Below are 17,134 nucleotides of genomic sequence, written 5' to 3'. Positions count from 1 at the left end.
AATAAAAATATAGTAAAAAAATAAATTTTAAAGAGAAAAAATTACAGTAATTTTAAAATAACACTGCTTAAGCCTCAGCAAGTCAGAATCTCTGGGGGTGGGGCCTGAGTATCTATGTTTTAAAACCTCCCTAGGCCATTTAAATGTACAGTCAGGACTGAGAAATAAAATCTCAAGATCCCAGCCAACTGAATGAACCCCTTCTTGGCCAAGGGGACCCCAGAGTAACCTTAAAACTGAGTTCCCAGCCATGATAGGATGGGAGGTCAGACATGCCTCATTATATCCCCTCCCTCATTAACCGCCAGAGGTTTTCTTTTCTAAGGGTTAAAAAGAAACCAGCCCTTTTCAGCTGGGTGCGGTGGCTTACGCCTGTAATGCCAGCACTTTGGAAGGCTGAGGCAGGCAGATCACCTGAGGTCAGGAGTTTGAGACCAGTTTGGCCAACATGGTGAAACCCCATCTCTATTAAAAATACAAAATTAGACCAGTGTAGTGGCAGGCACCTGTAATCCCAACTACTTGGGAGGTTGAAGCAGGAAAATCGCTTGAAACTGGGAGGTGGAGGTTGCAGTGAGCCAAGATCATACCACTGCACTCCACCCAGGGTGACAGAGTGAGACTCTGTCTCAAAAAAAAAAAAAAAGAAAGAAAGAAACAAGCCCTTTTCAAAGACTCCACCACTGATATCAACCAACAGCCTGCCTGCTGCCTATCCATTCTGTGGTTACTACACAACTGACCAGCATTTATTCCTGGTAAGAGACCACTGACCACAGAGTGGTTCTGACCCCTCTATGGAGGATGCACAATGAGGGTTTCCGTGTCTCCTGATTCGCCTTTTGACATCAGAAGGCCAAAACCTCCACTCTCAGATCCTGCTAATGCCGCCATTTTTTGACGATGGATCCATGGAGAGGCATGAAGCTCAACTGCACATGTGCATATGTCTCCGTTTATAAATATTCATAACTCCTCCTACAGCTTACTGAATATGTATATTGGGCCACCTATTCAGCATAAATCCCTGCCTTATCCCTCCGAACTTCAAAAGTGCAGGTTTCTGGCTTCTGGCCTGAGGCTGTGTTTCCTAGCCTGCCGGAATGGCCACCCGGGGAGGAAGGCTGCCACCCTTTTTGAGAAATAAAGCTTTCCTTTCCAAGTTTGTGAACCTTGTCATTCTTCATTTGACGGGGCTGGAACCTGCTGGTCCCCAGTAAGGTGTGAGTGACTACGAGGTAAAATATCAAGAACTATATGAGCAAGAACACAGAATTTGGGGCAAAAGATCTAAGACTGACTCTTGATTCTGCCACTTCGTAGCTGTTGACCTTGGAAAACTCACTGAACTTTTCTGAATCTCCATCTCTTCAGCTCCTTATAAAGAGGGACAATGTTAGAACGTACTCTACAGTTCTGCTGGGAGGGCAAAGGAAACGAGTTACATGGGAGCTGAGCCTATGCCTGGTAACTGAGGTAGATGTTCCGAAATGCAAGCTCCTGACATCAGCACACCAGCTGCAACCCAAAATGGCATCTCGGTTATATGGGGCAGGGGGCTTTGTCATATGCACCCACTGTATCCCTGGCATCCAGGACTGTGCCTGGCACATAGGGGATACTTAATTAAAAAAAAAAAAAAAAAAGAGCTGAATGAATGAGTCATCATGATGGGACTGTGAGTCTGACCTTTCTACACTCCTCAGTGGGGCTGGAGTGGCCACATCCAAAGGGGAGAGCCACGCAGTGGAGAGGTCTCTCCAGAGGTCAGTACCACATGCAGAAAGGGAACACGACCGTGCCTGGCCAGACCCACCTACTCCCCATAGGGTGTTTTTTTGTTTGTTTGTTTTGTTTTGTTTTTTTGACAGGCTCTTTCTCTGTTGCCCAGGCTGGAGTGCAGTGATGCAACTGTAGCTCACTGCAGCCTTAAACTTCTGGGCTCATGCAATCCTCGCACCTCAGCCTCCTGAGTAGCTGGGACTAGAGGTACGTGCTACCACATCTGGCGAATTTTTTATTTTTATTTTTAGTAGAGATGAGGTCTCACTTTGTTGCCCAAGCTGGTCTCGAACTCCTGGGCTCAAAGTGATCCTCCCACCTCACCCTCCCAAAATGCTGGGATTGCATAAAGGAGCCACTGCGCCTGGCCCATGGGGGTTTTAAATGCTCTGATTGCATTTCTATTCCCACAGCCACCCACACTCTATATTCTAAAGCATGGGCTGGGGCTACAATCTCCAGACCTGGTGCCATCCTCGGCGCTGGACTTTACTGGGGGCTGTCCGTGAACTGCGTCTTAAGGCTTCTTCAGCTTCTCGAAACAGAGTTCTTCGTCCATAATCTGCACCAGAGACGAGGGAAGGAGACTGGGTGAGGCACTGATGACAAGCTCACAGTACTGGGTTGGTTTGTAACTCATGTCTAAAATACGTATCAGTGTGCCCAAAGTCTTATGTATCAGGACATTGACTACAGCGCTGTTTGTGGCAACAAGACATTAGAAAACAAGCTAAATGTTGAGCAAAAAAGGAATGGGTAAATAAGTTCCAGTATATCCATGCCATGGAATAATATGTATAGTATATGGTCAGATCAGACAGATCTATATATACAGAGAAGAGTCTCTAAGCTATAGAGACAAGGTTCAGGACAGTCGGTACAAGAGGTCATCATTTGTGTAAAAGAGGGTAGAGGGTGAATCTCTTTGCTGAATGAATGAATGAAGGTACTGCTGGTGTTCCAAGTACACAGATTCCTGTAATCTCTTCCTCCCTGAAACCTGGACCAGGAAAAGTTGAATTCTCCTTACTAGCAGCAGGTCTGCCTCCACCATGAAAACTAGGAGAGCCACTGGTTTCCCTCTTTGCCCTGGGGGCTGGGGAGCTCAAGCTACACTCTGAGTTCAACTGTAGTGGCTCTCCTAGGAAAACATTTCAGGAATCACTTTCTCTTCTTGCCCTTTTGTTGTTGTTTTGACTTTTACTATATATTAATGGCTTGGGATCTTACCATGTCTGTGAGGCTATAGATTAGAATAACACAAATCAAAGTTACTGTGTGCCAGAGAATTTACATTTCTTACATCATTTAATCTTCCCAGCAAGCCTGCAAGGCAGGCATAATTATTCCCATTTTATGCAAGAGGAAACTGAGGGTCAGAGAAGTCCTAATTGCCTAAGGTCTCAAAGCCAGAAAGTGGCAGAACAGGGTTCATTCAAATCCAGTCTGCCTCATTCCAGATCCTCTTATAACTTGCTTGGTAGCACACTGGCCTCTCCAACAAGGCAGCCTACCTTGAAAGGCATTCTGACAACTACTTGGGATAAGCAGTCTCGCCAGTCCCATTTTATTTTATTTTTTAAAATATTTATTTATTTATTTTGAAACAGGGTCTCTCTCTGTCGCCCAGGCTGGAGTACGGTGGCATGGTCATAGCTCACTGTAACCTTGACTTCCTGGGCTCAATCAGTTCTCCTGCCTCAGTCTCCTGAGTAGCTGAGACTACAGGCAGGCACCACCATGCCCAGCTACTTTTTATATTTTTTGCAGAGACAGGGTCTCACTATGTTGCCCAGGCTGGCCTCTAACTCCTGAGCTCAAACGATCTGCCCACTTTGGCCTCCCAAAGTGCTGGGATTACAGGCATGAGCCACCATGCCTCGCTGAGTCCCATTTTAGAGATGAGCAAACAAAGGCACAGAGAGACTAAGTGGCTTCCCCATGGTATCCTGACGCCACATGCTCTGCTGTTTCATTCATTCAACTGTCCAATCATTTTTGGTGCCTATGCTAGGCTGGGTTGGGTATTTTTCTATTATATACAAGCTTCCTGCGGTTTTCTTATAGGGCACACGAAATCCATTTAAAGTATGCACGGTATAGATTAACTAAATGCAGAAATGAGCAGTGGAATCAAATATTACACAGGGGTTAGGTACTAAAGTTAAGACATATCAAGTGAAAAATCAGATATAATCCAAAATTTCCCTAGACATTTCCTTAAAGTACTGACTTAAGACCCAGGAAATGTAAAAGCTAGAAATTTACTGCTTTGACTGCCTTTGCTCTGGGGTAGTAGAGGCCAAGACTAGTTTAAAAAGGAATAAAACAGGATTTCTCTTTCTCATTCTTATGCTCTTTCTGGCCATGCAGGTGTAGTTAACTTGTGTTCATTGTTCACATGCCCAGGATGTGGTTCCATAGTCACTTTTTTTTTTTTTTTTTTTTTTTTGACAGAGTCTTGCTCTGTCACCCATGCTGGACTGCAGTGGCACGATTTCGGCTCACTGCAACCACCGCCTCCCAGATTTAAGTGATTCTTGTGCCTTAGCCTCCTCAGTAGCTGGGACTACAGGTATATGCTATGCCATCATGCGTGGCTAATTTTCATGTTTTTAGTAGAGATAGGGGTTCACCATGTTGCCCGGGCTGGTCTGGAACTCTTGGCCTCAAGTGATCCACCTGTCTCAGCCTCTCAAAGTGCTGTGATTACAGGTGTGAGCCACTGTACCCAGCCCCTAATTAATTTTGATTAACAGAGCTGTGACTCAGCCTGGAGGGCCTGTGCTCACCGTGTGTCCCCTCCGTGTGGGAGGCACTTCTGGAGAAGTCAGAGTGAATGGCTTTCCGCGGTGACGATTTCAGCTCTGAATTGGCACCGTTGACATAGACAGAGAAACCTTGCTCCAAGTGCTCCAGCCTCAATTGCACGGGGTCCTTGCTTTTCAAATGCTTTAATATCCTGAAAGAGAAACAGTAGCTTGTTCCTCCTCATCATCTGAGAGTCTGGGCTGCTGAACCCCCAAGCCAGGAGCGAACTGCTGTTCCCACAGTGAAGCGTCTCTAATCAGAGCCCAGGGGGCGTGTGCCCAGCTGTTTGTCCACAAACAGCCTCTAACAGGCCCATTACCCACTTAGAGAAGCCACGAGGGGGAGACAGTTTGGGGCCCTACAGGGAAGTTTCTGCAGCTCTCATTCTGAGGTTCAAATACACATTAGCGAAAAAGAACACACCCAGTTCAGGCCCCATGCTGGCCAAGGCAGAGAGGAGGCGTGTGTGTACACACTGCTATCATACAGCCTGGGCTTTCTGAAAATATACCAATTTTATGCAATTTCATTTTGTGTGAAACTTCATTTGATGTGTAACAAAAAGTGGTTTTTAGGCTCTCAGGCTTTGTGAGAGAGATTTCACACCATCCATTTACAAATCAGAAAACATCTTTCGTCAGACCAGGTGGGCTAATGTTTTGCTTCAGTGAATAGATGTGTTCTCAAAACACTCATCCCTGATATTTCAAAGGCCATCATTTCATATTCTAATGCAGTTAAAAAATATATCAATGCAGGCGTCGGTTCAAGGTTAACAATAGGATTATCATGTCTTTTGGCTAAAAGGCAGGAGTGTGGCCAGGTCCCTAATTTAGCTTTCACTGAAGACCATCCTTACACCTTGAGCCTGGTCCTTTACCCAATCCTGATGTCACACTGCCATATGCAGGATACAGTGTCCTCTTCAGCCCCCAGAAAACTGCTTCCATTGGACGCCAGATTTGCCTGCATTTTATACACAGCTTTAGATGCCCCTACATCAACTACATTTATACAGACAACCAGCCAACCTAGCAACAAGTGTGCATCTTCTTCAGTAATTAAATAAATGCCAATCAAATTAGCACAATTTAAATTTTAAAAAATAATAGCAATCACATAAAAGGTACACACTGTATGCTAAACTCTGCTCTAAAAACCTAAAGTTGATTCTCATTATTCACAGTACAAGTGGTCTAGAAAGTCACCGTGAATTCTGAATTAGCCAATTTGGAACTACTGCTCCTAGAGGAAATACAGGGTTAGGTGCCTGTGAGTCTTTGGTCACATTTTCATGACCCAATCAACAGAGAACCTTGTGTATGTGTGTTTCTGTTTAAAGATGACTTATTACATCGTTGATTCATTCACACTGAACTCACAGTCAAAAGCACTATCACTCATGCCTGAACAAAGCTTCCCAACATATATATTTTCTTCATAAGGCACATCACAGCCTCATGCCTAGCAACACTGAACAGCATTTCTGCACTATGTATGAGGCCAGTTTAAGAAACGAAATCACCAGCAGAAAGCACAAAAATGTGAAAAACATGGCACTATGTACACTGCTAAAAGGACACTTGCTTATAGTATGAGAGGCAGAGAATTGCCTTGTTCTGTATCAGCTGGGAACGTGTGTATTGGGGGACTAAAAATGTTGCCTCTCTGCATGCGTCTGCAAGTGACCGCAAAAATACACAAGTATCAACTGTGGGGTTACAGATCAGTTTTAGTGATGACACAGACTCACAGACAGAGAGTCAGAGAATAATAATGATCAACTGTATGAAGATGTTCCTCTTCACAATAATCCTACAGGGTAATCACTTTTTTTTTTTTTTTTTTGAGACGGAGTCTCACACTGTCGCCCAGGCTGGAGTGCAGTGATGCAATCTCGGCTCACTGCAACCTCCGCCTCCCAGGGTTCAAGCACTTCTGATTCTCCTACCTCAGCCTCCCAGCTGAGGTAGCTTGGACTACAGGCGTGTGCCACCACATCTGGCTAATTTTTTTTGCCTGTGTTGTTAGTAGCGACAGGGTTTCACCACGTTGGCCAGGCTGGTCTTGAACTCCTGACCATCTGCCCACTTTGGTCTCCCACAGTGTTGGGATTACAGGAGTGAGCCTCTGTGCCCGGCCGTAATCACTTTTATTACCTCCATTTAGTAGATAAGCAGTATAAGGCATAGAAAGGTTAAAGAACTCGCCCAAGGTCACATAGCTATTATAGTATGCGGCAGGGGTAGAATGCAAACTTAGGCAGTTTGGCTCCAGAGTCTACACCGAAATGAAGACAACTTGTAAAGCTGGCAAGATGATGTTGAAACTGGCAAACTTAGACACTGCTGGTAATTCATAGAACCTTCTCAGAAGTAGTATGAAAATATAGAAAATGCCATATGTTTGGTCTTTGCCCAGTAAGCACATTCCAGCAAATTGTTCCTGAGCATATGAACTCTGGGCAAGAAGATAGTCAGTGTTCAGTAATAACAAAACCCTGGAAGCAACCCAAATGTCCAACACCAGAGAAGTGGAAGCTGCTATTACACAGATGCTCTCATTACGAAGACTCTACAGAAACATGGGGGACTGTGATCTGTTCAGTGGGGGGTGGGGGAGTGGTGATGAAAAAGGCAGAATAAAAATGATACATAGTCCAGGGCACAGTGGCTCATGCCTGTAATCCCAGCACTTTGGGAGGCTGGGGCAGGCAGACTGAACTCTTGAGCTCAGGCGTTCTGAGATTAGCCTGGGCAACATGGTGAAACCTTGTCTCTATAAAAAATATTAAAATTAGCTGGGCGTGGTGGCGTGTACCTGTGGTTCTAGCTACTTGGGAGGCTGGGGCAGGAGGATGGCTTGAACTGGGGAGGTTGAGACTGCAGTGAGCCATGATCATGCCACTGCACTCCAGCCTGGGTGACAGACAGAGACCCTGTCTCCAAAAAAAAAAAAAAAAAAAAAAAAAAAAAAAAAAAAAAAAAAAAAAAAAAAAAAAAAAAAAAAAAAAAAAAAAAAACAGAAAGAAAGAAAGAAACAAAAGAAAAGAAATGAAATGAAAAGAAAAAGAAGGCATATGTAGCAAAGGTAAAGTTGGAAAACTGTGTGTTTGTGGACCCAGCGTGGAAGGTGATAAATGTAAAATGAAATAGGTTGTTGAGGGAAGGTGGTGGCATTGTGGGTGATTTGTTTATTTTTTAAGCATTTCTTTAGCGGCTGATACACTCATCTTTTCACCAATTGTGGCAGGAACATTTATTACAGACTGCTTATCTCTTGCCAGCCTTGGAAGCCTGGGAGATGCCTGATTGTTGGGCAACAACATAAAACAGAAAAAAAACACAAGTAACTAAGAGACAATTTCCAAACACAGCAATAGCTACGCTTGCAGGAGCAAACAATCAAGGGACAATGTAGGCACCGTCAATCTCTGGGGAGCGAGCGGGAGCCTAGGTCCCGGGAGGCCTGTGGCAGTACAGGGCGGGGAATCTGATCACCCAGGCAGACAGCCTGCCTCAACTTCTCTCCCTGCCTTCCGATGCCACATTAACAGTCATGGCATCCAGTTACCCAGGATCTGAGGCTGGCAGTCCATGGGTGCCCCTCCTTAAGCAGAATGATTTATGAAAATGTAGATTTATGAAACTGATAAATTAGGAGATAATTATTCAGACTGTGAAAGGAATTGCTAAAGGAACTCCCCTACTGCAGCGGAGTGCATCAGTAATATTCAGGTGGCATCAAAGAAAAGTGTTTTTTAAAAAATTGATAGCCTACTTTGCATAAAAAGCTGTCCTGGGCGCAGGGAACTCAGATAAATCAGATTCCACTCCTGCCCTATCTAAAATTGAGTTCTTCCCTCCTGCTGCCCTGCCACCCTCTACTGGCTTGCTGGTTCAACTTTTTCCATGGCACGCTATCACTGGTTAACATTATATTATGGATGTATCTATGTATTTGTTTATTCTTCCTCCCCCGCACTGGACTCTGAGCCTCTGTCCTATGGGCCATGGTGCCTGCTGAATGAGGAAAGCTCTGAATGGCTATTTCTTTCTTTTCTTTTTTTTCCGGGTCTTGCTCTGTTGCCCAGGCTGGAGTGCAGTGGTGTGATCACAGCTCACTGCAGCCTTGATCTCCCAGGCTCAAGCAATCCTCCCACCTCAGCCTCCTGAGTAGCAGGGACTACAGGTGCGTGCCACCACACCTGGCTAATTTTTGTACTTTTTTTTTAAGACAGGATCTTCCTGTGTTGTCCAGGCTGGCCTCGAACTCCTGGGCTCAGTGGATCCACCCACCTTGGCCTCCCAAAGTCCTGGGATTACAGGCATGAGCCACTGCATCCGGCCTCAATGCCTATTTCTGGAACAAGTGAGCCCAAGGATCTCAAGTTGGGGCAGGAGACATGGATGAATACCCTAGTGCTCACAGCTACCATTCATGTGACGCACATCACACCCACCATTTCCATTTTATGCCCATGTTGGCCTTTGGAATCACCTTCACAGATGAGGAAGTGAAGGCACAGTGAGTGGGGAGCACAGGGTGTGATGAGGCAGAGTCTAGGGACCTGACATGGCTGGGGCTGGTGTGGTCGGGGAGGATTCTCCTCCTCGTGGGCCACCAGGGCAGGGATGTAGATGGCAAGGAGGACCCAGTGAACACAAAGGGCAGGTCATCGTGTTCTCAGGTGGCAGCAGCCTAATTGTGACTAGGCTTATGACTGAGTGGTCTCTGAGAGGTGTGGCTGCCATGGCACTACCGATGAGCCACATGGTTCCTCTAGATCTCAGTCATCTCAGGTCGCCTGAGGGGGTTCTCCAAGGATCAGTCATTCAAGAATTACCTGGATGTCAATTTGGGGAGAAGGTTTTTATATTGAAAGGATGATAATCATAATAAACATTACAAAAATTAGCTGGATGTGGTGGCCCACACCTGTAGGCCCAGTTACGAGGGAATCTGAGGCAAGAGGATCACTTGAACCCAGGGGTTGGAGAGTGTAGTGAGCTACGATCACACCAATGCACTCCAGCCTAGGCAACAGAGTGAGACCCCCATCTCAATCAATCAATCAGTCAATTACTGAATGATGATGATAATGATGTTGATGATGATGATGAACGCTGGGTTGGGTAGGGGGCTTGCTATGGGCCTTCAAGAGCCTTGTCTCACTTCACCCTTCAGTGATCCTGGGATTGAGGTTATGTTGGCCTATTTTAGAAATGAACTTGCCCAAGGCTAGAGAGTCAAGGAAACCTCTAACTTGGATTTGAGTTCTGGCCCATGGGGCTGCAGTACTTGTGCTCTCCCCTGCTCCTTCCTGCTGTTCCTTGACTTTAGCACCAGACATCACATAGGCTCTGAGCAAGAAGAGGTCACAGGAGGGAGCACTGGCTTGCAACTGGGGGCTCCTTGGAGGGGGTGGCATTTGAGTCCAGTCTTAAAGGGTGAAGACAGGGAAGGCAGGGGTACAGAAAGCCTGCCATTCCTCCCCAGAACCTGTAAGTCCCCTAGGATGCTCCACAGAGCTGCACATAAGAGCATCTGTGCAGGTGGAGGAGGTGAGTGTGGAGGACAGAGCTCAGTGCCGGAGGCTCCGCCATTTCCCCAGCCTGCGTGACCTTGAGCAAGTCTCTAAACCTCCCTGGGGTCTGTTTCCTCTTCTGTAACAGGAGACTAAAGATGCTGGCACCTCCCTGGGCTGCCATGAGGACAAAAGGACAGACTGGGTTAAAGCTCTGGCTCAGATAAAGGCCCAGGCGAGAGAACCAGATGCTGGTTCTCTCCTTCCTTCTTTCTGCCTGGATCTTCTCCTGGGGCTGCAGGCAGTTTTGTGGGCAAGTTTTCCTGTAAATTTCCCTTGAATGACCTTTCTCAAGGACCAAATGATCACAGCATTGCTGGATTCTTGGACCTGGAGAGCAAATCTGGGTCTACCCCCTACAGTCTAGAGGTGGGTGTATATTACAGCCCCTATCTGCCGTCACCTCTTCAGATACAAGGGCCCTCATCTTCTCAGTCCATCCTCATTACTCAGACCTTTGATCACTCTGCCTGCTCTTTCATGAATCCTGTCAGGCGTGATTACCTCTTTCATGAGGTTGAGTGACAAGAATCACTCAGAGTCCACTGGGACAGGCAGCTGGGAGAGTTTCTGCAGGGGTGAGGCAGGGCTGTCACATCTCCAGATTCTGTCCCCCTACTCCCTGCCCCCAGTCCTCTCCTGAAGCACACAATCACTTTCTGCTTCTTTTGTCATAGGTGGCCTTGTGCTCACCCTGCCACTACCTGGGGAGTTCTTCAAGGATAAGAGCTGTGTGGTAGACACCTGCTCTCTCTGCCTGGCCGGAATCTCCCCCATCTCAGATCTGTGGGTACAGCACCATTCCTTCTTTCACTCCATGAAACTGACTCCAGTGGGTGAAACTGACTCCACTGCACAATTTAGTGGGGTGGCCAAGGAACGGCCAGCAGACTGTGCGGGACACAGGGAGTGACTGGCTTGTATATAGTTAGAATGTAGGTCCCCTCTAAATCTCATGTTGGATTGTAATCCCCAGTGTCGAGGTAGGACCTGGTGGGAGGTGACTGAATCATGGGGGCAGAGTTCTCATGAGTGGTTTAGCACCATCCCCTTGATGCTATCCTTGCGATAGTGAGTTCTCCCAGGATCTGGCTATTTAAAAGTGTGCGGCACCTCCCCCCACCCTCTCTCTCCTACTCTCACCATGTGATATGCCTGCTTCCACTTTGCCTTCTGCCATGAATACAAGCTCCCTGAGGCCTCCCCAAAAGCCAAGCAGATGGCGGCACCATGCTTCCTGTACAGCCTGCAAAATTGTAAGCCAATGAAACCTGTTTTCTTTATAAATTACCCAGTCTTAGCTGTTTCTTTATAGTAATGCAAAAATGGCCTAACATAGCTTGGGATGGAACTGGGCCCACGCCAGGCCAATGGGAAACTTCCTCAGCACTTTCGCTGGAAGCATTAGGAAAGATCCCTAATACTTCCAGGTAGGATGTACGTAGGGGCTTTTCCTGGCTGTCTTGGCCACTGCAAGTGAAGTACCTGTCTGAGAATGGCTCCAATATGGGAAAACGAGGGTAGAGAAAATGGAGAATAGTTGATTTTGATTACATCATCTAAGCACTTGGATCTACCTAGGCCTGAGACCAAGAGTATCATGATGAATTTCTTTTTTTTTAGAGACAGTGTCTCACTCTGTCACCCAGACTGGAGTGCAGTGGCATGATCATAGCTCACTGCAGCCTTGAACTCCTAGACACAAGTGACCCTCCCACCTCAGCCTCCTAAGTAGTGAGTAGCTAGAACTATAGGTGGGTGCCACCACACCTGGCTATTTTAAAAAAATATTTTAGGCCCGGGCACGGTGGGCTCAAGCCTGGGTAATCCCAGCACTTTGGGGGAGGCCCGAGACGGGATGGGATCACGAGGGTCCAGGAGATCGAGACCCATCCCTGACTAACACGGGTGGAAAACCCCGTTCTACTAAAAAAAAAATAATAACAAAAAACTAGCCGGGCGAGGTTGGCAGGGCCGCCTGTAGTCCCAGCTACTCGGAGGCTGAGCCCCAGGAGAAATGGCCCCTGAACCCGGGAGGCAGAACTGGCAAGTGAGCTGAGATCCGGCCCACTGCACCCAGCCTGGGGTGACAGAGCGCAGACTCTGTCTCAAAAAAAATAAAAAAAAAAAAAAAAAATAAAAAAAATAAAAAAAAAATAAAATAAAATAAAAAAATATTTTAGAGACAGGGTCTTGAACTTCTGGGCTCAAGCGATCCTCCTGCCTTCGCCTCCTGCATAGTTGAGATTACAAGCAGAAGCCACCATTCCCAGCTCGATGTTGGATTTCTTAATTTAATGAGCCAGTGTTTCCTAGCTGCTTAAGTCCATTTACCTTGGGTTTCTGTCTCTAACAGCCAAAAAACACGAACTAATACAGTCTGTGTCTTCCTTATCACAATGCTTCCCTTTGCATTAATGGCAATGCCAGGCACTTAGAAGGTACTCAGTGAAATCCTGCTGAATGAATAAAAGAAAAATGCTGCCCTGCTTCTTATGGGCAGCTGTGTTCTAGGCAGACCTCTGTTCAGAACTCACTCCAACGATTACATCCCCCTTTCTCAGGTTACAGACAACCCAGATAAGCAGCCTGGGTTTTCATCTCCCTCAATGTCCAGGGTAAAGCTCAGAGGCTAGTTTTCTATCAGGTTCTACAACTAGATTTCCAAGTAAATTGCAGTTCTTCCCACAAAACCCCTCCTCACTTAACTTAGGGCCACTGGCAATCCGGCAGGTTTTTTTTCTCCTCTTGATTATTTATGACAACATTAAGCAAAAGGTAGAGTCCAGGCCGGCTCCACCACTTTCTGGCTGTGAGACCTCGGGCAAGTTGCTCACTGCTCAGAGCCTCCACTTCCTTGCCTGTAAAATGGGTGCAGTAACTCTGTCCCATTGGGTAGTGTGCAGATAAAGTAAAATGATGGGATGAGATGTCTGGCATATGGCTGGCACTCTGTAAAAGGTGCCTTTGAGATTTCACCGATGATGGCTCACAGGGATTCCCATTCTTCACTAGTCTCCACTGGAAGGTGTTTCTTTCCAGCTCTACCTTCTAATTTCCTGTCACCGTGACAGCTCCCTCTTGGTGACAACACATCCCCCCAAATTTTATGGCAACTCAGTTTTGATATAGCTTTTAATTGTCTTTGTGCTATAACCTTGTCTCTGGAAATTCTCATTTATACTATCGGCCAGTGCCTCTTTGATTGCACACTTATTGATCCCCCAATTAATGAGAAACAATTTGTTCATAAGGAACTGTGACAGCCTCTCCCCAGACAAGTCACATGCAGATGATTAAACGATCACCCAGGTGTTCAGTGGTACCATCCAGTCTGCCAGAGATTGAATAAAAACATCCTGCTCCGTGGCATTAATGATGATGGAAACTCACGTTGGTCTAATCAGCACAAGCCTTCGCTGTTCTAGTTTGAGGCTGATGTGGGGAAGGAGGTGGATGAGCACAGAGCTATTGGGCACAGAGGACACTGCTGTGGTGTTTCTGGCTGGCCCTGGAGAGACTGGCTGTTCAGAAGATCTCCAACAGGAGTGGGGCTGCCTCAGTGGGTGGGTGTCTGGAAAGTGGGTGGGTGCTGTCATAGATGGAATTTAGGGTCTTAATGAAATGTAGTAAAGGGGCTGGTGGGTAGAGATGCTAAATTCCTGCAATTCGTGAGATTACAAAAACTTGTCCCATGCAATATGCCACCAGGGCCCCTATTGATAACACCAAGTCCAGTCAGTGAGACCAGAGCTGAAGTCGCATGCAGGATGACACCTCCTTACCCCAGACTCTGTTATCTGCGAGACCCTAAGCCCACTCCCATAACACAGAGGCCCACATTCGTACCCATCTCCCTTTCTTCCCCCTCCTCCCACCAGTTCTGTGGGCCTGCATTGTTTTTCTGTTTGCTTTGTGCTTTAATTTGAATTCATTACCAACATTTTAAAACTCAGGAGATTTCACAGACCAAATCCAGATCTCCAGCTTCTCTGGCAGACTTGGGAGGATCAGGACCTGAGGGGAACTGTGGTCTCACAGACAGCTGGCCTGGGCTGAGCAGCTTGGAGACAGGAGCTCCAGGTACCCACTGTCCCACTGAGCCGGCTCCACTCACTGCCTGGCCATCCCTAGAATCTGAATTTGCAAATCCCCAGCTTATTGCAAGGTTTGAGGCCTGAAGACAAACTGTGGTGAACTGAAAATGAACTTCCTCAGCCCTACAAAGGAACCGAGGAATGATGCCTCTTTCAAACCAGACCATGATGCTTTGACCTTGATCGCTACACACTGGACCTACTGCAAGCTTTTTCAAGAACCAGCACTCCAGAGACAAAATCAGTCCTACTTTAACTTCAAATGACTTATCGACCAACTTCAAACACCAATGTAAAATGACTCCATTTTTGCATAACACGACATGATTATAGGCTCAGATTTCAGGGATTGTCAAAGCCTGTGTGATCACAGACTGGGCTCTTCAGGTGGTTCTTGCACAAGCCCTGCCAAATTCGAGCTTTTTTTGACAACCTTATCTTCTCCCAGAACAGGAGCTGGGAGGGAAGAGGCGGTACTTACACATCGAACAGTTTGCTACAGCTCAGTCAAAAGATGCAATTAAATCAGTGAATGGAGAAATAGGCGCTGGGGTTGCAGATAATATTCTAAGCCTCTGAGTGGAGGGGGACTCCGCATCTCATTCCTATGTGAGGCAGGGCCTGCCTGCTGTTAATAAATCTAAATAGATTTTTACTTGGCTAATATCAAGGGCTGCCGTCAAGCGGCTTCTCTTACCGGTTCCTCTGCTGAAGCAATATTAAATACTCATCATGTTTCTCATCAAAGTCTGTCACCATGTCCTTAGCGTAACCCTGAAATGAAGAAACAGAGCCGTGTGATATCGGAATGCAGGGAATCGCTGACTGAGAGCGCAGGTGCGGCACACACACCGGCACAGGAGGCTGAGAGGCGGAGGCTGACCTTGACGAAGGCCCAGCTCCCCCGGCGCATCGCTCCAGCGACCCAGAGCCCCAGAGATTGTCTGATGGTCCCATGGGTCTTAGGCGTACACACCTTTAATTATCTATGAAAAGGAGGTCAATTCTCGCCTCTCACTGCTCTTCATTCCTCCCATGCTCTCTAAGATCAAGGGCTCTGACATGATTTGGGCTGTACTGTTTTCTCAACACTCATTATTTAGTTGTCTTAATTGTCATGACCAGATGCAACCCAAATCAGTTGTTTAAAAGGGGATCTTGGTCAGGCACAGTGGCTCATGCCTGTAAAACTAGCACTTTGGGAGGCTGAGGCGACAGGATTGCTTGAGCCCAGGAGTTCCAGACTAGCCTGGGTAACCTAGGGAGACCTTATCTCTACAAATAATGTAAAAATTAGCCAGGCATGGGTGGTGCATGCCTGTGGTCCCAGCTATTTGGTGGGCTGAAGGGGGAGGACTGCCTGAGTCTGGGAAGTTGAAGCTGCAGCGAGCCATGATTGCACCACTGCACTCCGGCCTGGGCAACAGACTGTCTCAAAGAACAAAAAGGGGAGGGGAATCTTATTTTCCCCTTGCCATTTCAAGAGAAATATATGTTAATTATAAACAATGCAGTCGTTACAGAAATCTATGACCCAGACTGGAGTCCCCCTTGGAGTGGACATCTGTGGTTCTGTGTCTCCTCTTCTGCCAATGGGACCCTGGGTTTCCTTTGGGGAACTGCTCAGCCCCTTCTTGCACTTCACTGGCTTCCTTAGATGACCTTGAAAGTGACTTTGTTCTTCTCTTGGTTCACATGACCTTGGCCTTGCCAATCAACATAGGGCTTCCCCCAGTCACAGTGATATACCACTTTAGGGGTGAACCAAGATCTGAGTCAGCCTCGGGACTTTGCTGATACCCTTGGAAAAAGAGCTGCTCTCTTCCCATTTGAATGCTGTGCCAATGAGATGCAGGCCTGGACCTGCCTGAGAGTGAAGCTGATAAAAAAGACAGCAGATCCAAGAGATGCAGAGGCAGATTCTTAATGATATAATTTGAGTCCCTGGATTCACCTATGCCTAAAGAGGTATCTGGACAATTCAGTTATTGCCTTAGAAGTTTCAGCTGAGTTTCTGTCATTGGCAGACAAAAGAATTTTAAGTAACACACTATAATCTGACCATCAGAGATAATCCCTGGTATAATTTATTATGGCTGAGGGAGAGTAATGTATAATAAACTACACATATTTAAAGTGATGTATGCATGTACCAGTAAAACTGCTATTGTAATTTGATATGTATATCTTCCTCCGGGTGATTTTCTTTGTTCATAATATACAAAGATACATATCTACATATACACTCTTTAAAAAGCTTTTTTTTTTTTTTTTTTTTTTTTTTTTTTTTTTTTTAGTAGAGATGGCATCTCACTATGTTGCACAGGCTGTTCTCTAACTCCTGGGCTCAAGTGATCCTCCTGCCTTGGCCTCTCAAAGTGCTGGGATTACAGGCATGAGCCACTGCCCCCAGCCCCATATACTCTTTTATTTCTTTTGTTTGTTTGTTTTTGTTTGTTTGTTTTGTTGGGTTTTTTTTTCTTGGTTTTTTTTTTTCGAGACAGAGTCCTGCTCTGTCACCCAGGCTGGAGTGCAGTGGCACGATCTCAGCTCACTGAAACCTCCATCTCCCAGGTTCAAGCAATTCTCCTGCCTCAGACTCCCAAGTAGCTGGAACTACAGTCACCTGCCACCATGCCCAGCTAATTTTTGTATTTTTAGTAGAGACAGGGTTTCACCATGTTGGCCAGGCTGGTCTCTTAACTCCTGGTCTCATGTAATCTGCCTGCCTTGGCCTCCCAAAATGCTGGGATTACAAGCATTAGCCACTGCGCCAGAACTCATATACTCTTTTAAACAAAAATGGGATCATACAATAAACAATGCTTTGCAATTTGCTGTTTCTTTTTCTTTTCCT

The 17,134-nt window shown here is 46.3% G+C and overlaps 1 protein-coding gene across 8 annotated transcripts in view; it reads right to left on the bottom strand.

The window, feature by feature from the left end:
• The window catches only part of KATNIP (katanin interacting protein), a 242,530-nt gene that overhangs the window by 155,265 nt on the left and 70,131 nt on the right, over positions 1-17,134 (bottom strand). For 7 of the 8 annotated variants that reach the window (XM_017848639.1, XM_017848640.1, XM_017848643.1 and 4 more), the window contains 3 exons: positions 14,975-15,051; positions 4,575-4,744; positions 2,247-2,344 (listed from right to left, as the gene is read on the bottom strand). In XM_017848639.1, the coding sequence (XP_017704128.1) occupies positions 2,247-2,344; positions 4,575-4,744; positions 14,975-15,051 (345 nt within the window). The remainder of the gene's footprint in view (positions 1-2,246; positions 2,345-4,574; positions 4,745-14,974; positions 15,052-17,134) is intronic. The other variant, XM_017848647.1, reaches the window with a different exon arrangement.

The sequence above is a fragment of the Rhinopithecus bieti genome, unplaced genomic scaffold (genome assembly GCF_001698545.2).
Source record: "Rhinopithecus bieti isolate Rb0 unplaced genomic scaffold, ASM169854v2 scaffold_31940, whole genome shotgun sequence".
Classification (NCBI taxonomy): Eukaryota; Metazoa; Chordata; class Mammalia; order Primates; family Cercopithecidae; genus Rhinopithecus; species Rhinopithecus bieti.
The sequence above is the reverse complement of the archived record's forward strand: the minus strand, read 5'-3'. Positions and strand labels throughout refer to the sequence as shown.